The sequence below is a fragment of the Aplysia californica genome, unplaced genomic scaffold (assembly GCF_000002075.1).
Source record: "Aplysia californica isolate F4 #8 unplaced genomic scaffold, AplCal3.0 scaffold00133, whole genome shotgun sequence".
In the NCBI taxonomy this organism is placed as follows: domain Eukaryota; kingdom Metazoa; phylum Mollusca; class Gastropoda; order Aplysiida; family Aplysiidae; genus Aplysia; species Aplysia californica.
In genome coordinates, this window is record NW_004797403.1 from 674,118 (window position 1) to 696,778 (window position 22,661).

The 22,661-nt window shown below is 38.8% G+C and overlaps 1 protein-coding gene across 3 annotated transcripts in view; it reads left to right on the forward strand.

The window, feature by feature from the left end:
* Window positions 1–21,919, forward strand: part of LOC101850164 (anoctamin-10) — a 40,085-nt gene extending 18,166 nt beyond the window's left edge. Inside the window, exons 9-15 of one of the 3 annotated variants that reach the window (XM_005096608.3) lie at window positions 271–345; window positions 1,319–1,540; window positions 2,737–2,928; window positions 4,195–4,329; window positions 7,103–7,219; window positions 9,351–9,389; window positions 21,635–21,919. In XM_005096608.3, coding sequence (XP_005096665.1) covers window positions 271–345; window positions 1,319–1,540; window positions 2,737–2,928; window positions 4,195–4,329; window positions 7,103–7,219; window positions 9,351–9,389; window positions 21,635–21,742 — 888 coding nt within the window. In that variant the 3' untranslated portion in view covers window positions 21,743–21,919. Of the gene's footprint in view, window positions 1–270; window positions 346–1,318; window positions 1,541–2,736; window positions 2,929–4,194; window positions 4,330–7,102; window positions 7,220–9,350; window positions 9,390–16,530; window positions 16,543–21,634 lie in introns of all 3 variants that reach the window. The other 2 variants (XM_005096609.3, XM_005096610.3) reach the window with 2 other exon arrangements.
* Window positions 21,920–22,661: the final 742 nt, after the last annotated feature.

Sequence of the window (22,661 nt, forward strand, 5' to 3'; positions counted from 1 at the left end):
TAAGGTCATATGAGCGCGCGGGACACATTAAACTTTTTCAGTTGGTAGGAAATTTTTGAATTTTGCCTGGGAGGCGGCCGAAGCCTATTCTTATCGATTTTAGATCACCAAGGGATCTATTACGTGCGCAACTTGCACACGGGCCCTCCGAGATTCCCACCCCTTGGCGCTCATATGACCTTATGCAGTTGCGAGCGCCGTGAAACCCTCTACTATAAAAAAACCCAACAAACTTGGTCATCTCTTTGTGCATTACTTTTTGTTCCTCAGTTTGAGTTTGTGAACTGCTTTATCTGCTTGTTCTACGTAGCCTTCTACCTTCGAGACCGGGCTCTGCTCAAAACGGTGAGGAGATGTTCTTGAACTACACAACGTCATCACAGAAATAGTTTGCTCTCACTCTGTGTAAAAGACATATCACACCTTATAAGTAGTATCATACACAGGTATTGATACAGATTATGTTGTCGTCAATGTGGGTGGTTGGCGGATGTGGTCTGTGTAAAAGACATATCACACCTTATAAGTAGTATCATACACAGGTATTGATACTGATTATGTTGTCGTCAATGTGGGTGGTTGGCGGGTGTGGTCTGTGTAAAAGACATATCACACCTTATAAGTAGTATCATACACAGGTATTGATGCAGATTATGTTGTCGTCAATGTGGGTGGTTGGCAGGTGCGCTGGTGTGATCTGTGTAAAAGACATATCACACGTTATAAGTAGTATCATACACAGGTATTGATACAGATTATGTTGTCGTCAATGTGGGTGGTTGGCGGGTGCACTGGTGGGGTTTGCCACTTCTTTCCTATCAAATATCTATTGTCCTGATCTCTCTTCCTTCTTTTTTTGTATTTGTTACTCGCTTGTAACACCTCTAATCTTCGGCACTTAAATGAGGTCATCTTTTGTGTTGCAAGTGCAGTAAAAAAACTCTTACTAAAACTAAGTAGTATCATACACAGGTATTGAAACAGATGTGGTCAATTGGTATGCTGAGGTTGTCTCTTATTGGTATCTCATATATATATATATATATATATATATATATATATATATATATATATATATATATATATATATATATATATATACACACACTCACACAGGAGGAAACTGTCTTGTGGTATACAATCGTTGGACTAATGTTGCTTAAAGTGCATACAAACACCAGTGTCTGTGGTGGAATGGTTAAGCTGTTTGCTGTAGCTCACAGAAGATAGGAGTTTTCTGAAAACTTAAAAATTTCAAACCATGACTTGGGCGCTAGGTGAATGACACTGACAATGTTCTCTGTTCTCTTCTCGACAGTTCCTGGGCACCCTCCTGGTCACTCAGCAGATTGTTGGCCAGTTCCAGGAGGCCATGGTCCCCTTTTTCTTCATGCAGCGGCGCCAGAAGCAGGTGGACAAGGCCCTGAGAAAAGCCGAGGGGTCGGCCGCTGTCACCAAGGAGGTCACGGAAAGCGACCAGGACGTGGACAAAATGTACAAGAAACAGGCAGCGCTGGAGGGGATGATGGACAAGTGGCCGGTGAGGGGAGGGGGGGATATTTTTTTGGTTTGATTTTTCTTTGGTTTTAGAATTCTTGATTTGGAGTTTTTTTTCAAGCGAGACATCCCACTGTCTCTATGTGAGCTGGGTCAAAAGGTGAACTAGTTGCTATCAAAGCAAAGAAGTGTCCCTTAAGTTTGACAAAAATGTTTATTTAATGTACATGTGTACAGAAGCTTCATCATCACCATTAGCGTCATTGTCATCAAAGTACCTTGGTGGTGTTGGTAGCTTAGTGGTTAAGCTACCGGACTCGTAATCATGAGATTGCGGGTTTGGAGTTTCCAGCCTCAGCTCGGTCCAATGTTGTGTCCTTGGGAAAGGCACTTTACACGAATTTCCCCACTTGACTCGGTCCTTTCGGAGATGGACGTTAAACTCGAAGGTCCCGCCTCTTAAATAACCTACTAGTGTTGATAGGGGCGTTAAACATATACCTTTTCACCAATTTTCAAAGTACCTGTTTTCTTCATTGTCATCAGTCCTGTCTAAGATGGCCACCTGTCTTAGATGATCACTTTTCTCCTTGAAAATGGGTGGCCGTCGCACAGGTTTGACTGCAGTTAGAAAAATAAGGAGACTCGGGTACTATCGTTACACTGGAGTGTAAAGTTTGTAGTTTTTTTATGTCAATAGCTTTGTGGTCTTCTTTTTGTAGGTGGTAGGCAGATGCTCTGGAGTGGTTTGCTCCTTCTTTCCTATAAAAAAATCTATCTTTCTTTTCTCTCCTCCTTTTTGTGTTTGTTACTCTCTTGTAACACCTTTAATCTTCAGCGCTTATTTGATCTAACTGTGTAGCAAGTGCCTGAAACTTTTGACTAAAACAAATAAAATGAAATGTCATCATGTATTTTTTGTCACCATCGTCTTCATTACTGTTATTTAGAGTATCAGTGGGTGGTTGGCGGGTGCTCTGGTGTGGTTTGCTTCTTCTTTCCTATCAAGCATCTCTCATCTTTATCTCCCCTCCTTCTTTTTTGTGTTTGTTACTCTCTTGTAACACCTCTAATCTTCTGGCGCTCATATGACCTTATGCAGTTGCGAGCGCCGTAAAACCTCTACTAAAACAAACAAACTCTAATCATCGGCAGTTATGTAACCTTATTGTTTTGCAAGTGCCGTAAAACTCTTACTAAGACTAAAACAGTGTATCAATATCCTGTGTCTGAGTGCAGGGCTCGAACGACGAGTACCTAGAGATGTACATCCAGTTCGGCTACGTCTACCTCTTCTCTTCGGCGTTCCCGCTGGCCGCTCTGTGGGCCATGCTCAACAACTTCATCGAGGTCCGCTCCGACTCGTTCAAGATGTGCCGCGTGTTCCAGAGGCCGTTTGTGGAAAAGGCAAACAGCATAGGTGCCTGGCAGGTGGGTAGATCGGGAAGCTTTCGAGGGCAGATTAGATAGTTCCTTATCATTATTCACTTTTGAACACTTTGTGGTCACTTGCGCAATGACAATGACAATCTTTATTCATCTCGCAGGGAAAAATTTGTCTTGGTCGTTAACAATGGCAGTAGACGTTACAAAGGTTAGGTGCACTCAGGCATACGAAACAACAAGACAGGACTTTAGTAAATACGTGACAACCAGCTCCGTAAAACATTCTCAATAATGCGACAGTGAAAATGATCCATTCTGGCCACTAGACGCAGTACTCCAACTGGCTTGAGAAGTCTGTTGAAATCCCTCTGCTGGCTGGGTGACTAGATGTGTTTTTTTTGGGTAATAATAATGAATAATAATAAATTGCACTTTGGTTTACTGGGTGACTAGATGGGTTTTTTTTTATAGTAATAATAGATAATAATAATAAATTGCACTTTGGTTTACTGGGTGACTAGATGGGTTTTTTTTGTAATAATAATAAATAATAATAATAAATTGCACTTTGGTTTACAATGGCAGACATACGTACATACATAAATAAATAGTTATTAACACGTACCTACATAAATACATACATAAATACATACATAAATACGCAATATTTCACAAATACAGAACAGTTTATAACCGTGCCACTGTCGGTCGCCACTGTGCAGCGCCCTGTATTTTGAGCTAGGGTTGTCGTGTCTTGCTCAAGGGCACACCCCAGTGACCACCCATCTGATCTCCGTGTCAACGACACTTGCTTGACATTACTTGAGTCTAGACTCACTACTTACCTAGCCACTGGAGCCCCCAACTGATGGTTATGTGACTGCAAAGTGTTGAACAAGGAAGAACAGCCATAGTGGTTGGTTGGGGGGTGCTCTGGTGGTTTTGCTTCTTCTTTCCTCGTACAACTTTGTCTTTATCTCTCCTCCTTTATTTTCGTGTTTGTCACTCTCTTGAAACACCTCTAATCTTCAGCACTTATAGGACTTGATTGTATTGCAATGTCGTAAAGCTCTTACTGTGGGTGGTTGGCGGGTGCTCTGGTGTGGTTTGCTCCTTTTTTTCTATCAAACATCTATCGTCCATATCTCTGCTCCTTCTTTTTTGTGTTTGTTACTCCCTTGTAACACATTTAATCCTCGGCAGCACTTATATGACCTTATTGTGTTGTAAGTGCCGTAAAACATTTACTAAAAAACCCTTACTAAAACCAAAAACAAGGAGTAGTTTCAAAGACACTCTTGTACCTTTCAGCCTGCATTTGAAGTTATCGGCCTCATCTCAGTGATCACCAACTGCGCCCTAATCGGCATGGACCCCGAGGTTCAGAAACTGTTACCCTCAGACATGTCGGCCGTCAACATGGTGCTCATCTTTGTGGCCGCCGAGGTGAGTCGGTCGCTGAGTGCTTTTAACTTTGTTACCTTTGTTTCTGTAGTTTAAATATAAACACCCACTTCTTGTAGTAATCAACATCTGCAGGATGTCCATCGAGAAGTCACAAATTCACATTTCACGCAACCGCCTACTCTACTGTCCCTATCTTGCACTGTACGCTGACCAACTTGCACTGAGGAGTGACAATGCTCTTGCCCCCCGACTGCCACTCACGACTCAGGAGGTCTTCCACAGTCTGTGGCTCATGCCTCGCCCTGCCCTTGTTTTCTTCTTCAATGTCAAATAGGTACTCGATTACTTTTCCCAAAATAAACCTAACTAGCCACAGTTTCTGAGTTGTAGTTTTTTATACCATCCCGACACAGATTATTAAAGTGGGAGTCAGGCTGCTTCCACCCAGACTGATTGTATCCTTTGGACAAAAAGAGAAATATTAAATAAAGTGATAAATCTGCCTTAAGAAACAGATGGAAAAAAGTCCCACCCTAAACACAACAGACGTGACCCCTACTACATGCTAAATAGAGCAGACCAGGTCTCAATCTTTCAACTCTGTTGTGGCCACAACAGACTCAAACACCATATGTACACTAAATTAAAAGTGGGAGAGTCTGCAATCTGTGAATGTGGACATGACCAAGAGGATGCCAACCATATCCTTCAGCACTGCCCGCGCTACGCCACCCTTCGTATACAGACATGGCAGAATGTGGCTCCCCTTGAGAGAAAGCTCTATTGCAGTTTCTCAGATTTGAAGCAAACTGCACAGTTTGTGCTCGACGTCGGACTGACTGTCTAGCTGCTGTCATCCAGAACGAGGAAGAAGAAGAAGAAATAAAGTGACTTTCCTTCTCAGGAATGGAATTTATGTCTTCTGCATGCAAGGAAAAGAGTTTAACCATAATATTGATGATGCGGGTGATATGTTTTCAAGTATTTCAAATATATTGTTCAGTGTTGAGAACATGCAGTGTTATCTACAATAGATCTATTTTAATAATAATAACAACATTAATAGATAGCATTTGTATAGTGCAAATTCCTTTTCAACAGCAAGCTCTATGCGCTTCACAATCTATACTGTTTCTCTAACAGACCTGATAGCTTTCTGAAACAATCTCAACTTTCTGGACGTGCCACTAACATGCTTGTGTCGACAGATAGATGCAGAGCAGTCAGTAGAAAAGTTGCTCAGATTTTAAATGTCATAATTCTTGAGTGGAAAATGTTTGTCATTTATACTGAAGTGATAGCTCGGTTAAGTTTAAATACTATGACTGTTGTTAGAATTCTCAATGAGAGGTTTTGAACTTAAGTCTGAGGTGATTGATTTGGTCTGTTTTAGACAGAAATTGTTTTGGTTGTTGATCTTAAATGGTCCCTTTAAAAGACAGGCGGGCTAAACCAGATTTCGGGGGTTTCCAGAAATCTTGACCTACACCAAAAGTCGGCATTGCCCTACCTGTAAGAGAAGTTTGGTTATAAAGAAACTGAACAAGGGGCAAAAACTTTACCTTCGAATTTCTCAAAACAACATTTTTCGGGATAGCCCCATTGTGCTTAAAAGCGACCAAATGTCCTGGACTAGCTGTTGACTCAAGTCAGTATCAGGCTGGGCTGTGGTGGAAATGTCACTGGTTCAATGACCCAATGGGGCATTCTTGAGTTTGTATTTTTTAATTTTTTTTTGGTGGGGGGGGGTTCTCAAGGTTCTCTTACCCACTTAGCTTTGTCCAGTTGGAGATGAACACATTCAGAGGTTCTACTTCTTATGTTACCGCACAGTGTTAGACAGGTGATTGAACTCTTACTGCCACTAGCTACCACTTGCCTAAATCACCTTAGTGCCCCCCCCCCCCCACCCCCGCGGGCAGTGCCACTGACTGTGGTGTCTTTAGGCCATTCCCGAAGGGGGGACATTTCTCGTTCATGCACAGTAGAATTGTAAATGGGCTGATTCATGTCACGCTCATAACTGTGCCTGATCTACAACAGTGAACTGCTTCTTTTTCTTTCCTAATCCTTACTATTGTCATTTCCCTCTACTTCTTTTGTATGTTTGTCACTCTCTTGTGACTTGCTATTTCCGGGGTGCTTTGATAGTCAAAGCAGACTTTGTGCTGTTGAAGCTAGAGAGGTGAGCAGAGTAAATCTGATTCCCTGTAAAGACTTCTCTGTTGACACCCACCCCTTGGCGCTCATATGACCTTATGCAGTTGCGAGCGCCGTAAAACCCTCTACTAAAACTAAAAACCTTATTGTTTTGAAAAGGATGTTATTCATATGGAGAGAGATCTTTCTCAGATCTTGGTCCTTTTATGTGGAACAGATTACCCATGGAACTAAGACAAACAAGAACACCTGATAGCTTCAAAAGACATCTTTAGCATTTTCTGTTCCTACAGGCCTATCCTTCATAAGCCTTTATTTTTATTTTTATTATAGTTGTTTTGTGCTTACGTCTGAATGAAAATACTGTGTGTGTGTGTGTGTGTGTGTGTGTGTGTGTGTGTGTGTGTGTGTGTGTGTGTGTGTGTGCCTGCATGTTTTCATAAATATATATTGCATTATTTGCATGAGAAGAAAGGAAGTAGTACGAAAGGTTTTGAAAATGGATTTTCCAATGTAAAGCGCGTTGAGCTACTTTTTTGGAAATGCGCTGTATAAATGTTATATATTATTATTATTATTCCCTAAGTCTATTTTGTCCTACTTTTATCAATAGATCTGGTGAATCATTCATTAATTTGATTCCATCCCTCAGCACATAGTCCTGGCCATCAAAGCGAGCATAGCGCTGCTCATCCCTGATGTGCCAAAGTGGGTCATCTTGCAGATTGCCAAACAGGAATATGCGGCCAAACAGGCACTGCGTAAACAGGTGAGGTTCTCGACACGTGCACCCTTAGCTAATCCTGGCCAATCCATGCATGACAGCATGGCTGCCTCAATCCTTATGTGGGCTCATACTGGCTGTTCTGCAGATATTTAATTTGAAAAAAGTTTTTATATATATATAATTTTTTTTCTCGCACTAACCAAATAAAAATATTATATACTGACAGCTGAATAGATTTCAAAATATTTCAAGTGTAGCACTGAGCCTAGAATTAAAGTAAGTAAGGGATAGGTTTAGCAGATAAGGGTTCTTTTTAATATAATTTTGTAATTTCACTCTGTTAGTATTCCATCTGTTCAGATGCTTAACTCTTTAAACCCCATCGGATGCTGAGAGCATCCAGCGGTGAGCGGTTATAACCCTGCTCCCCATCGGATGCTTCTTCCAGCATCCGATACTAGTGACAACTGTTTCATTTCATTTAGTGCTAGTTTTTGCTTGTTTTTCTTAACTGTCCCCGAACCAAGTTTTTTAGTAATGACTAAGCCTTTGTTTCCGCTATTTTGAAGTTGGAGGCAAACTTTTGGGGTTACAATGAGACATAGTGCACCAGGTTTAGGTGGGGAAACGGTGGAAAAAACTGAGGGTTTAAAGAGTTAACTCCATGAAGTTGCTGGCCTCTGAGCGCTGAGAGCACCCTGTGTCACACTACTTTGGCCTTTTTATCAACTCTCACTGAAACACAAACTGTCCATTCTATTCCCATATATGTAGGCATTTTCTTTAAGTTGAACACTTCCTCTGGCAGGAAATGTAAAGATATTGTCAATAGGATCGTCCAGAAAAATATTATCGTTAGTTGAAAAATACATGTTCGAGACGTTTTGTTTTGCTTGAAGCTCCTCTAGTGCGAACACCTGTGTGATAATGTAAGCGGCTATTTGACAGTTGTGAGAAATAAACAGAGAAGACAAAATTGTTGACACAGATGTATGCGACGTAACATCAGTGAGTTAAAGATGCCAGCTTCTACTTTTCTCCACCATATGTAATATTTAAGATTAAAGAATGGTTTTATGTTTATAAAAGGGTAGTGTCAGTATTCAAGAGTGTTATACTGTTGCTTAGCCTTAAATTTAGATAGCTTACTAAGCTATGCTCAGTTGTAGTGCTGTTTTCTTGCTGTTATAATTCTTTCCTGTGTTCTCTTTTAGTCAAGTTTGTATTTTAGGCTGGCCTATAGAATAGCACTTTTTCCAGCTCAAATTTGTAGAAAGCTTAATTTCAATAGTGATATCTTGTCATGTCGTATTATGAAATATTTGATCTGTTCTTTGAGTTGGATGCCTTTTCTCTCTCTCTCTCTCTCTCTTGATTTCTGAAGCTTTTTCTACTGGTACTTAGTCTTAGTGACTTTTATTTTGATTGAAGTATGTAAGATAATTTTTTTTCTTTTTATGGTAAGGGTGCCACTTTTCTTAGAATCGGGAAAATTAAAGTGAATTTGTACATTTTTCAAAAGTTTTTTTTTTTCCTGTATCATGGCAAAATTGAAGACAAACAAGGCAGGGGTAGGACCAGAACAACATACTTAGGAAACCTAAACAAATGGGTAGCGGGGAAAGATCAGGGAAACGTAGCTTTTTTGAGAGCATCCAAGCAAAGGAATGAATGGAGCACCATGATCGCGGATGTCTGTCGCAGATCTGGCGCTGGATGATGATGATGATCATGTTTGTAACATGGGCATATCCTTTAGTTTGTAGTCAGATCTGTCCTGAAGTCTTGTTTAGTCCAGGTGGCACACTTACCTTTAATTTATCTATTGAGATTTTGCGTTAATAGCAAAATTGTTGTTACAAGTTTTTGATGCGAGTGTTTGTGGTCAGACGATAATTCTTCCATTTTGCAAGCTAGTGGGTTGTTGGCGGGTGCTCTGGTGTGGTTTGCTTCTTCTTTTCTATCAAACATCTATCGTCTTTATCTCCCCTCCTTCTTTTTTGTGTTTGCTACTCTCTTGTAACACCTCTAATCTTCAGTACTTATATGACCTTATTGTGTTGCAAGTGCTGTAAAACTCTTTACTAAAACAAATTTTGCAAGCTCCCCCTTCATCAGGGTCAAGGACTGGATGACAAAAAAACAAACTACCTTTCTAATTTTCTTTTTACAGATGAGCGAAGATTCTTGCAATAGCAAGTTCATGATGAAAGTTAGTTGCTTTCAGATAACAGACCTCTTTTTACTCTATCTGTTATTGTTTTTTTGTTTTTTGTTGTTCTTTTTTTGACATCAAACTATGCTGTTTATCTGCACTTGTCTGGGAATAATGTATTATGGGAACAGGAATCGTATTTCTGCTTACTGTGTCAGACATGTGGAATCTAGTTCTTTGCTGGTGGCAGAGATATATCGAAAGGGGTGCAAGTATCACTTATAATGGAAATTATCCATCCTGAATAATGAATTAAGTTGAGCCATTCTGAGAAGATTCTAGGCTAATACAGAATTTTTTCGTTCTCTGGACCCCAACCCTACCATCTAGATGTGTGCTTTTCCCTCTGTTGCTTAAAAATGATTGTTATTAGTCAGTGTGCAATGTTAGTTTTAATCTAAGACCAATCATATTTCTGCCTATCCAAAGAGGAGGCTGTCATGTCAACTTGATCACTAAAAGATCCAATGTCAATTGAATATTACGCCAGTTTAATTGGACTGCTCTTTGTCTCTCAATGAAGTTTGAACAGTTTCTATAGTTAAAGCCAATAGTAAAATATTCTTCTTCTCAGAATGTGTCAATAACAGAATTATCTGTAGACACAAACATGATTTGTATGCCTATGCTTTTCTGCACCACGGTCTCTCGTATGACATTATTTTGGTACCGATATTAACTTTGCATGTACTTTTTTGTTATTGATAACTGAAGCACCCTTTCCTCAGCACGGACCGCAATCAAGAAATTTTGGCTTGATTCTATTTTTGGCTTCACCTAATATCTTGTGTGGCATCAATTGGTGATATCAGACTCTCATCAAAATAGGGAAACCAAAGAAACTGACATTTTCCCACCCTCTGAGCAAATTCTATATATTTTTAAAAATTAGCACAACACATGTTCTGGCCATTTTAAAACACATTTCCATGTGGAATTTACTGAAAAACGTTGGTTAAAAGCTTTAAAAAAAATGTAAATTTGCAGTTTCCAAGGACTTTCAGGCTTTGGAAGTCTCAAAACTATGATGGCCATTTTCTTGCTAATTAATTTTTCCTCTGACACCTCCTTTTATTGAAAAATCTTTACTTCTATGCAAGACAGATGGGTGATTTTTCATCAAATGCAAGACATACAAGACAAAGTAATAAGCTTTAGGATGATACCAATAACTCCATATGCCCAAAACTTGATGATTGCCTGATTCCACTGTGCCTTAACACATACATTTGTGAGGCAGCGTGGTGGAATCAGGCTCTCGTCAAAATAATCAAAGTGAAGAAACTTGCATTTTTCGCAGGTTTGTGAATTTTTATCAAATTTTTGTTTTTAGGCTCATCACCTTTCATGCCCCATTAAAGAACTCATTTCTGTGTGGATTTTCCTGAAAAACGTTAATTAAAGGCACAAAATATTGAAATTTTCAGTTACCACTGACTCTTAAGCTATGGAAATAACTAATCTTTAGCAGCCATTTTCTCATTAACTTTTCCTCTGAAAACAGGTGACCCCCATCTCCTTCATTCGCAAATATCTTGACTTGTATTCAAGATAAATGGATATTTTTTCCATCCCAATAAATACAAGTGAACAAGCTTCAAGATGATACCAATAACCTCCATATGCCCAAAAATTGATGAGTTCCTGGTTCCACCGTGTCACAATACATATGCTATCTGCATTATAATACCTCACGCTTTCAGCTTTTTACATAGATTATTTAATCGTTTTTAAAGACAAACGGGCTAACCCAGATTTTGGGGGTTTCTAGAAATCACGACATGCACCAAAAGTGGGCATTGCCCTGCCTATAGGAGAAATTTGGTTTCAATGGTGTGTATATTTGTTTGGTTATAGAGAAAACTCTCCTTGTTTTTTAAAGAATTTATCTTCGATTTTCTCAAAACAGCATTTTTCGGGATAGCCCCCTTGTGCTTAAAAGCGACCATTTTTGCATTGATGTTTTTACTTGTATGCACCTATTCATGTTGTTCTGCTCTTGTGACCGTGCGGCATACAGTGTCTCCATTTTTTGACCTGTTTACTGACTGGATGATGACTCTGCTTGGTTTTTTGCGGAGCATGAGGTGAAAGAGGACAACAGTATACTGTATTTCCACTACTCACTACTTACTGGCTAGCGGGCGGCTCTGTATGATTAGTTTCTGTGATGTCATACACAAATGAAAAAACTATATGAGTTATGTGCTTCACTGGTGTCTTTCTTTGTTGGGGTGGGTGGTTGGCGGGTGCTCTGGTGTGGTTTGCTTCTTCTTCTTTCCTATCATACACCTATCGTCGTTATCTCCCCTCCTCCTTCTTTTTTTTTGGTGTTTGTTACTCTCTTGTAACACCTCTATTCTTCGGCACTTATATGACTTATTGTGTTGTAAGTACTGTAAAACTCTTACTAAAACTTTTAAAAAATCTTGTTGAGGGTAGGTTCTGATGTCCTCAGTTTTCCTCTCTATATCATCAAAGAAATGTTCAACTCTGTGTAACCGGTGTTTCTCTTGTTTAACACACACACACACACACACACACACACACACACACACACACACACACACAAACACACACACAGACACACACACACATTTTATACATATCCAAAGGTTTGTACTTTGTTTTAAAAAACCCCCAGAGTTTGAGGGTGTGTAAAGTAGTTGTCTCTCTGTTGAGGATTATGAGTTTGTCAATGCGGAAATGAGGTCAGGATGTTTGTCAGTAAAAGTTCTGTCAATGTGTAATCTCGCGCAAGGGTGCTTTGGAAGGCAAAATAGTTTCTCTTGAGAGAGACGTGCGTGCCTCTATTTTGTATTTCCACTTTGCATTCATGTATTCAGAATGTCAAATAGAGATTGCAGTGCATTCATGTATTCAGAATATCGAATAGTGATTGCGGTGCATTCATATATTCAGAATATCAAAATAGTGACTACGGTGCAAATGGAACTTATGGTAGTGGAACATCTTTGGTTGGTCAGTAGCAAGGCATTACCAAAAATATTTTTAAAATTTCATCAATAAATGCATGTAGTGCATGAATTTACCGTATATTGCATGAAATACAAACCGTTAAATTGGGCTATGGTTTTTTTACCATTCCCTCAATAATTTATTATTACTTTTTACGTATGTCAAGCACTGATGGTTAGGTCATTATTATTTGTAAATTGTACTTTCAATGTGTGATTTGTATATAATATTTTATAATTCTGAGAAAAGTTAACATTTGACCTTATGCAGTTGCAAGCACCGTAAAACCTCTACTGGAGCTAAACTGAGAAAAGTTTCTCTTTCATTGATCCCAGTATTGCCTTACTCTGACTTAAATTGTTTGTGAGCACCTAGATAATCCAGCAGTGTCCAAGGGCTGTAATATCCATAGATCAAGCTCATGCACAGACACTTTCAAGAAACATTTCAAAAGCAAGGCAAGCAAAGTACAGTGATGTCCATCTAGCAGCAACCCCTTTCGGGAAGCAAGCCTTAGTTGCAAGGCTCATTGGCTGAAGTTGCTGCTAATAGAATTTTCAAAGGATGCACAAGTCCTAATCGTAGAGTGTGATGATGTTGTTGAATTACTTCAGAAAGTTGTAACATGGGTGGCGTCAATTGTCAAGGTTTTTTTAGTTTTAGTAAGAGTTTTACGGCACTTGCAACACAATAAGGTCAATTAAGTGCCGAAGATTAGAGGTGGTACAAGAGAGTTAACCAACATAGAAAAGAAGGAGAGATAAGGAAGATAGATGTTCGATAAGGAAGAAGAAGCAAACCACACCAAAGCGCCTGCCAACCACCCACTGTCAAGGCTTAACCAGATCTTGTACTTTCAAGTGAGCAGATGCTGGATGGCAGGGCAGTAATGTTGCACACAGTGGCCAAGAGTGATATCCATGGGTGGTTGGCGGGTGCTCTGGTGTGGTTTGCTCCATCTTTCCTATCAAACATCTGTCGTCCTTATCTCCTCTCCTTCTTTTTTGTGTATATAACACATAATCTATTCTTCAGCTCTTATATGACCTTATTGTGTTGCAAGTGCCGTAAAACTCTTTCTAAAACTAAGACTTGATATCCTGAACCGAGAGACTCCCGGAGGAAGGTTATTCTTAGCAAGAGAGAGTGTGTACTGCGATAATGTACGCAGCGTAGTCTGTCCCCGGAGTTTTATGCACCTTGATTAATTTAGCAAAATTTGATCATTTTTTTCTCCTAATTTCTGACCATTTTCCTTTATCATTCTTTGTTAAAATTAACAGAATCGCATAATTTCACAAATTTTTGGGCTCAGTTTACATAATTTCATTTTTTTTGTGTGTGTGCATAAAACCGCCGGGACAGCGTAGTGTATTTTTGGCCAAAACTTGTCGTGATGAGATTAACTAGGGAGGGTTGATGCACAAACACTGATGTATCTTATCTTATCTGAACTTGCAGGCCGGTCTCTGTGTTCACATTGTTCTTGAATCCAGAAAAAAAAAGAAAAAAGATAATCTATAGCTGTTAAGCTTGCTATTAAAGGAAAAGGATGCTTTTAAATATTTTTTTTTGCCGTACAGAAAAATTTCTACTACATGAAAAGAGGTTGCTGTTAGATGGATATTGCTCTTATCTGGGCTATTGTTATGTGGACGCTATTGTACTGACCTCAGCTGTCATTTAAGTATTAAAACATTTATTGATATGAGTTTGATCAATACCTTAGTGAGTGTTTTTGCTGTTTTAAAAAACACAGTCAGAATTTTTTCAAAATAAATAGGTAAAATAATTTACATTGATAATGTAATAGAAGTGTTTTTAATATAAGTTTTTGTAAATGTAAGTTTTTGTAACAGTATGCTTTGATTTGCATTATGTTGTATGTTCATCATGCACTGCATGCAAGATTTATATATATCTAACAGGCTGAATGTAATAGGACAATGTGTACCTTACTGCATTGAACAAGAAATCAGGTTTCCCATGCTGACAAGTGGCAGATAGATGTAGACTGGCTCTCGGGGAGCTGTTTATTTGAACTCATTTTGACTGGGATTTTTTGGGTCACGCTTATTATTTTGGACCCAAAATGCGGATGGCTGGAGGGCTGCACTGGAAAAAGTCCAGCTGTTTCTTTACTTTCCTTCTTTTGTTTCTGTTTGTCAGTCTTGCTTTTTTCTCGACACTAGATTACAAGTACTGTGCCAATGTGCTTCTCTTTACTCAAACTGAAATCCCAACTGGGCGCTCTGGTATGGTTTGCTCCTTCTTTCCTATCAAACACCTATCGTCTTTATCTCCCCTTTTTCTTGTAACATATAATCTAATCTTCTGCACTTATTTTGTTGCAAGCGCCGTAAACTCTTACTAAAACATCAAAAGCAGTTGAAGTTGACCGTGTCCAAGATGCCCCAGCTCTCAGAAAACAAGTTCACAGAAGACTCAGATACGATTTTAACACTTTGTGGTCTCTAATTGGCGCTATAATGCGCCAGTGAAAATTATCCGTTTTGGTCACCTGGCGAAGAGAACAGCGCCAGGCCCGAGAAGTCCGTGGCAGTCGCTCTCCTGGCTGGGTGACCAGATGGGGTATTTTGTACTGCTGGCTGTGTGACTTTAAAGTGTTAAGTATTACATAACAGGGGTCCTTTTAGTTTGAGAAGTTTTGAAGGTTATAATGAATCATGATTTTCATTAATAAATGTAGTGCAGTAGTATCTCGTATTGTACCAATTTTCATGTTGCTTTTGTGAGTTGCAGAGCTGTCCTGTGGACGAATGTTTTGCCTGGCTGCTTACGTCTGCTACCTGATAGCTTTGACTTCTTGTGCTTACATATTGACCCTCCTCCCCTCCCCATGCTGTCATCACCCCATGCTGTCATCTCCCCGTCCTCTCCCCTCCTCGTCCTCTCCCCTCCCCGTCCTCTCCCCTCCCCGTCCTGTCCCCTCCCCATCCTCCCCCCCAAATGTTAACAAATGTCACATTGCTTTGTGGAAGATAACTAGGTGTAGTTTTTTGGTATTGCTTTTTAGTGCGGAGGGATTAAAAATTAATGTCATGTTTACGTACGTGGTTTCTAGCTGGAAAGTTGGCAATATGTCAATCTCCTAGACAACAAAAAGGAGCCACGGTGCATGCGACCTGTAGGCTCAGCGTTAGGGTACTGGAGTGCGAAGGGTTTCAGTCAAATGTTTTAATGGAAGGTATAGGCCTACATTGTCAGGCCATTATGGTTTTGTTTGGAGAAAATAGTATGACAGAATAGTTTAACCCCCTGGGGCAGTGCCACTGACTGAAGTGTCTTTAGGCCATTCCCAAAGGGGGGGGGACATTTCTCGCTCAAGCATAGTAGAATTGTAAATAGGCTGATTCATGTTACGCTCATAACTGTGCCTGATCCTCAACAGGGAACTGTTACTTTTTCTTTCCTGATCCTTACTATTGTCATTTATGTTTGTCACTCTCTTGTGACCTGCTATTTTGGGGTGCCTTGATAGTCGAAGCAGACCTTGTGCTGTTGAAGCAAGAGAGGTGAGCAGTCTAAGTCTGATTCCCTGTAAAAACTTCTCTGTTGACATCCACCCCTTGGCGCTCATATGACCTTATGCTGTTGCGAGTGCCGTAAAACCTCTACTATAAAACAAAAACAAAAACAGAATAGTTTAGCCATTTAAAATAAATATTTGTTTATATCTCTGAACCTCTCATGTCTCTGGAAAATAAGTAAGTGTGGGTCTCAGTTGTTGTAGCCAATGAGTGAGACTTTTTCTGTAATACTAATTCTCTCTGCACCGTCTAGGCATAGATCTATTGCACACACAATTTGCCCGCCTTGAATTATCTTTTTTTGTTTTTTAGGGGGGGCCTTGGTTTTGTTGGGGTTTTTTTTACCTATGATGAAAAGAATAGTGGTTGAGTCAGTCACAAAGTATTGCAAGTTGTGAGAATACGCAATGCCATGATGCCTTGATAGATTTGTTGCAGGCCCCTCTGTGAACCATGTTTGTCATGCTGAATGCAGTAGATTGCTCCGGACTGATTATTAATTTTGTAGTTTGTAGATTTTACTTTTTTTTGTGTTACGTGTGTTCTGTTTTCTTCTTGATACTCTGCACGATTTTACATCCTTGTCCATTTCTCCCCATTGATTGCAGGAGGCAGATAAGGTATTTTTTTCTTTCTGATATTTACTCTTCACAGAGTGAGAAGCTTGATGGACTACATCTGCTTTGTACTGCAGCTTATTATGGCTTGTGTGTGCTGCCTGTCATATAACATAACACGTTTCCTTTCTACTCTTCTCACGTCTATTCAACTGTCTGGATGAATACTGATTGATGAAGATTTCACCCTTAATCATCTGTTCTCTCTGGTCCACATTAATGGTCGCTTTTAAGGACAAGCGAGCTAACCCAGATTTCGGGGGTTTTCCAGAATTTTGACCTACACCAAAAGTGGGCATTGCCCTACCTATGGGAGAACGTTGGTTTCATTGGTGTGTGTATTTGTTTGGTTATAGGGAAAACTCTCCTTGTCTTTTAAAGAAACTGAACAAGAGGCAAAAACTTTTCCTTCGATTTTCTCAAAACAGCATTTTTCGGGATAGCCCCCTTGTGCTTAAAAGTGACCGTTTAAACTGTGTTGTTTGTTTTTCCTTTTCTCACCGCTGTGAGTACACGTAGCTGTGATGTGTCTGTAGTGGAAGTGGTTACAACTCACAATAATCCTGTACTGGATGAGGCAGAACACATCTATACATGAAAGATTGCTGTCAAAACTTGGATGATTGGAGTTCACAATGCTAAGATTAGGCCTCATAGAAACTCTATCGGCCAAATTTTCTCCAATAATTTGTCTTTTATTGTAATTGCAATTGTAATGGTTTCTGTTCTCTCATAATGCCAACCGGACTCGTAATCGTGAGATTGCGGGTTTGTGGGTTCGAGCCTCAGCTCGGTCCGACGTTTGTCCTTGGGAAAGGCACTTTACACGAATTTCCCACTTGGCTCTGTCCTATCGGAGAAGGATGTTAAACTAGGAGGTCCCAAATAACCTAATTGTATTGATAGGGGCGTTAAACCCATACCATTTCATTATTTTCACCATTTTCATCATGCCAGATGGCAAAACATAGAAAGTTGCGGATTTGTTTTTTGAGTGTTGCAGTATAGATTTTTGGTAAAACAGAGGAGGGAGAAGTCCAAGTGTGGGTGGTTGGTGGGTGCTCTGGTGTGGTTTGTTTCTTCTTTCCTATCAAACATCTATCGGCCTTATCTCCCCTCCTTCTTTTTTGTGTTTGTTACTCTCTTGTAACCCCTCTAATCTTGGGCACTTATATGACCTTATGCAGTTACGAGTGCCGTAAAACCTCTACTAAGACTATCTCAAAACATAGAAAGTTGCTCATTTGTTTTTTGAGTGTTGCAGTAATATATTTTTGGTAAAATAGAGGAGAGAGAGGTTCAAGTTGATTATGAAACATTGAGAAACAAGTTGAATGTTTTTTCTACATTAAAGGCAAGGGCTTTGTTACTGTGTCACTTTGCAGTAAAATTATTGTCTACTTCTTTTCAACATTATTGTTGTCATAACTGTAGTCATCATTTTGGCTTTCTGCAACTCATTCCACAAAATACACGGACCAACACCGATGCCTTTATGAATAGCGGCACATACATAATAACCAAACCGTAGCACATGGGGACTGATTTTTTTTACTGTATTAGTTGTTAAAGTGACAAATCAGAATTCTAATTATTAAGATTTTCTCATCATTTCGTGCAAAATTTGATTTAGTCCAATCACTGAATTTGTGATTCCATTTTGACAGTTCGGTAATGTGTGCTGTTATAGAAGAATTATCGTGAAAAAGGATGTTCCTGTATAGTTTACCAGAAAGGTTGAGTAAAGTCTGAGATGATACATAACAAGATAGTTCACTCTGCAAGAAAAGTGTCCGCGGAAGTCCGCTCATTGGTTCAGATGTCGCTGCAGTCTTTGATTTGAAGCTCTCTTTTTTTCTCTTCAGAAGAAGAATAGGAATAGCACAGTTTGCTGGTTCACTTTTATTGTTTTTCACACAAGTAGGGTAACTCTGATCGCAAAGTCCTCACTTTTTCGAAGAGGGCGCCCCCGAATTTTGATGACACTTTTTTAATTGGCTCAAAGAGAGGAGTGAACCATCTTGTTGTACACAATCTTTGGTAAAGTCTAAGACGATGGAATGTGTTACACACGTACAATGTCTAATGCATGCATTCAAAATTGTACCTTTTCAAAATCTATTTCTCGGATGCAATTTCTCTCTTTTGATACACTGGCATTTCAGTAGAGCGTCAAAGCCTCACACACCCACTTTTGTCACACTGCCATTGTGTGTGTGAAGGATTCACAGTAGTGTTCACTACCAATAGAGTAAAGATGAAGTTATTTCTCTATATGTATGTAGCACCATGGTGAAATCAGGCACTCATCAACATAATGAAATTTAAGAAACCAAATCTTCTCTGCCCGTTGGACATTTTTTCTCAAATTGCTTTCTTGGGTTTTTTTTTTTTTTTTTTGGCTCAACACCGTTTATGTCCTTAGAAACACATTACTGTATGGATTGTACTGAGAAATGTTGATCATAGGTACATAAAAATATGAATTTGCAATTTTCAAGGCCATTACAGCTTTGGAAGTCCCCAAACTTTGTTGGCCATTTTCTCATGGGTTTTACTTCTCCTACGCGACTCCCACCTCCTTCTATGGCGAATATCTTGACTTCTATTCATGATAAATTGGTATTTTTTCATTATAAGTAAAGCAGATGAACAGACTTACAGGCTTTCAGATTATTCTTATAACTCTCTATACTTAAAAATTGATGAGCGCCTGCTTCCACTGTGTTGTGACACATATCACTATGGTAAATGGAAGCTATACATTATATTTGTTGGGTTTTTTTCTTTGTGAACAGCATCGTTTGGATAGCTGTAAGTTTTAAAATGGGAACCTGAGAAGTTTTTTAAACCTGAACCGCAAATGTTTTACGATTGAGAACAGCTGTTTCTTTTTTTAACAGAACTTTTATCTCAGATATGACTGGATGGCTAACAATATCTCAGACATGAAACGTTTTGAACATTGAACACCTCTTACGAGGGTTTTAAAGATTTTAAAATATATATTTAAAATGTCAAATGAGTAATATGTTTTTATGATATGGATCACCCCCTCCCCTACCCCCGTGCAGTCAAAGAAAATCTTCCATATTGAGGAAAACTTTTTTTTTTCTACGTACGACAAAGTAAAAAAAAGGGGATGGCACTGAACACTCATCATGTTAATATCACTGTAAGATACATTACACAGCAGTTCTTCCATCTGGAGGATTTCCTGCTTGAAGATTATACAAAATACACTGTTATTATGCCTCCCCCCCCCCTTTCCCTATACAACATACACTGTTAATTATTTAGCTTTCCCTCCAAACTGTCATGTACTCATTTTCCGAATTCAATACTTCAAAGTGCTTGAGTTTGATATTTCTCCCTCTGACTTTTTCAATATATTGTTATATTTTAGCTTTACATGTAATATCATTATATTTCCCTGAATTTTTGTTTGAATTTAGGAAAAAGTATATTACAATGGTTGTCGGGTGTTGTGGTGTGGTTTTCTTCTTCTTTCCTATCAAACATCTATCGTCTTTATCTCCCCTCCTCCTTTTTTGTGTTTGTTACTCTCTTGTAGCACCTCTAATCTTCGGCACTTCTATGACTTAATTGTGTTGCTAGTGCCGTAAAACACTTACTAAAACTAAAACTTAGCTTTACATGTTACATCTATATATTTCCCAGAATTTTTTGTTCGAATTTAGGAAAAAGTATATTATAATGGGAACCCATTTACAATATGTATTTATTCCTTTACTTGTCATTGTGAATTTTGTCTCCATACCTCAGTAACTCATACCGGACTCGTAATCGTGAGATTGCGGGTTCGGGGTTTGAGCCTCAGCTCGGTCCAACGTTGTGTCCTTGAGAAAGGCACTTTACACGAATTTCCCATTTGGCTCAGTCCTTTCGGAGATGGACGTTAAATTCGGAGGCCCGGCCTCTTAAATAAGCTAATAGTTTTGATAGGGGCGTTAAATCTATACCATTTCACCATTATCACCTCAGTAGCACACATATGTAACAATGTAGGTATTTTTCTCAAACATGTTATCAACGTTAAGTCTTTCAATATCAAAAGTCTCAGTACTTTTTAAAACTTACTTATCAAAGCTGAATTACAGAGTTCAAAGAATGTGAATACATATATAGCATTTTTAGAAATCTGAAATTATTGAATCAATATTGCGATATTATTATATTATGTCTCACTGTTACTATGGTCAGGCGACAGTTTTATGAATGGAATGAGAGTGACTGAAGACTTAAGATTTTGTCAATTACCAGTTCAGATTTCTGACTCATCTTTCAAGTTCTGGAATTGATACTGATAGATGTTGCTTCATGTTGTTTCATGGACATTTTTTCATGCTTTTAACTTGAAAAGTATGTTTGTTTTAACTTCTGAAAGAAAGACAATAATTAGTCTCCTCTATAGGTCTCATTATCTATCTACAGCAACTTTAGGGACTATTTTTTCTCCTTTTTACAATGCATTAGACTATTTTTTTAAACCCTTTTTACAAGGAATACATGCATTAGAATATTATTTTACCCTTCTTACAAGGAAAGCATGCATTTTCATTTTGAAATCACAGAAATTTAAGTAGCATTCAACATTTTTTCCTATCCTATGTTTGTTTTGTTTAGGAATGGGTGTGGTAAATGCACCTTCCTCGTCAGTGTTTAGTTTATTTTGTTGACTCGTGTGTTTAGTGAGGGAGATGTACTGAGATGTTGTGTCAGGTTCTAGCCGAACTTGTTGTTACTGTTCACATAATAAGATTAATTGATCAATTTTTTGTTGTCTGAAAAATATATCATTTTCAATGTTTATGATGCTGTAGATTCTATCCCAACTTGTTGTTACTGTTTACATAATAAGATAAATTAAGTGGGTGGTTGGCGGGTGCTCTGGTGTGGTTTGCTCCTTCTCTCCTATAAAAAATCTATCGTCTCTATCTCCTTTCCTTCTTTTTTATGTGTGTTACTCTCTTGTAACACCTCTAATCTTCGGCACTAAATACAACCTTATTGTGTTGCAAGTGCCGTAAAAGTCTTACTAAAACTAAACTATACTAAACCTCTGCTGTTTCAGAGGATGGTTGAGGCTGCCCTGAAGAAGAAAGTTGTGCTGGATGCCTTCAGTCGTCGGTCCACAGTCTTCAGAAACGATTCTCAGTCTGCCGTCAAGGAACCTCTGTAGCTCTGCTGTGTATTGCTTGGCGTGCCGGCAGTGGAATGCCGTCGGAAATGTTGCTCATGATGAGTACAATTGGTGATAATTACTTGAACATTTATTGTGGTGATAATACTAACCAAAGATTATTGCAAGAGAACAAAAAACAAAAACAAACCCAACAAAAAAAAACTACAAACGAAATGGATTTCTGTGACAATATTATTAAGTTTGTACACAAGAGACATTTTTTCGTTTGCTCAGTCGCAACGTATATGAAAACACATTTTTTACATTTTTCTTCAATCGGCTTGAGAAAAATGTTTTGATCTTCTTGGGGCTCGCAATTTCTCCCTGTTAAAAAGGAGAAAAGAATTACAGCTGTATATGTGTCATGACGCAGTGGAATCAGGCGCTCCTCAATTTTGGAGCATGTGAGGTTATTGGTATCATCTTAAAATAAAAAGGCTTGTTTTGTGTTTTTTTCCTTTAATGAAAGAAATACCCATCTATCTTGAATAGAAGTCAAGATATTTGCGGTTGAAGGAGATGAGGTCGCCCGCTTTCAGTGGTAAAATTAGCGTGAAAATGGCCGCCAAAGTTAAACAATTTCAATAGTTTGAGAGTCCCTGAAAACAATAAAATTACATACGTTGTACCTTTAATCTACGTTTTCAGTAAAACCCACACAGAAATGTGTTTTTAAAAGAATAAAAAAGGTGTTGAGATAAAAAGAAGAAAATGAAAAAAAATAATTGCCAAATGGTGAGAAAAATGCCAATTTCTTTGATTGAACTATTTTGACGAGCGCCTGATTTTCCCCACGCTGCCTCTCATATGGTTGTTCTACTATGAGTTCTCGAACCTGGAGATGGAAATAATGTCTCTTGCTGTTAATCTAAGTCAGTGGTGGATGAGTTTTGTGTGTAGTGCCACGAGTAGTCTT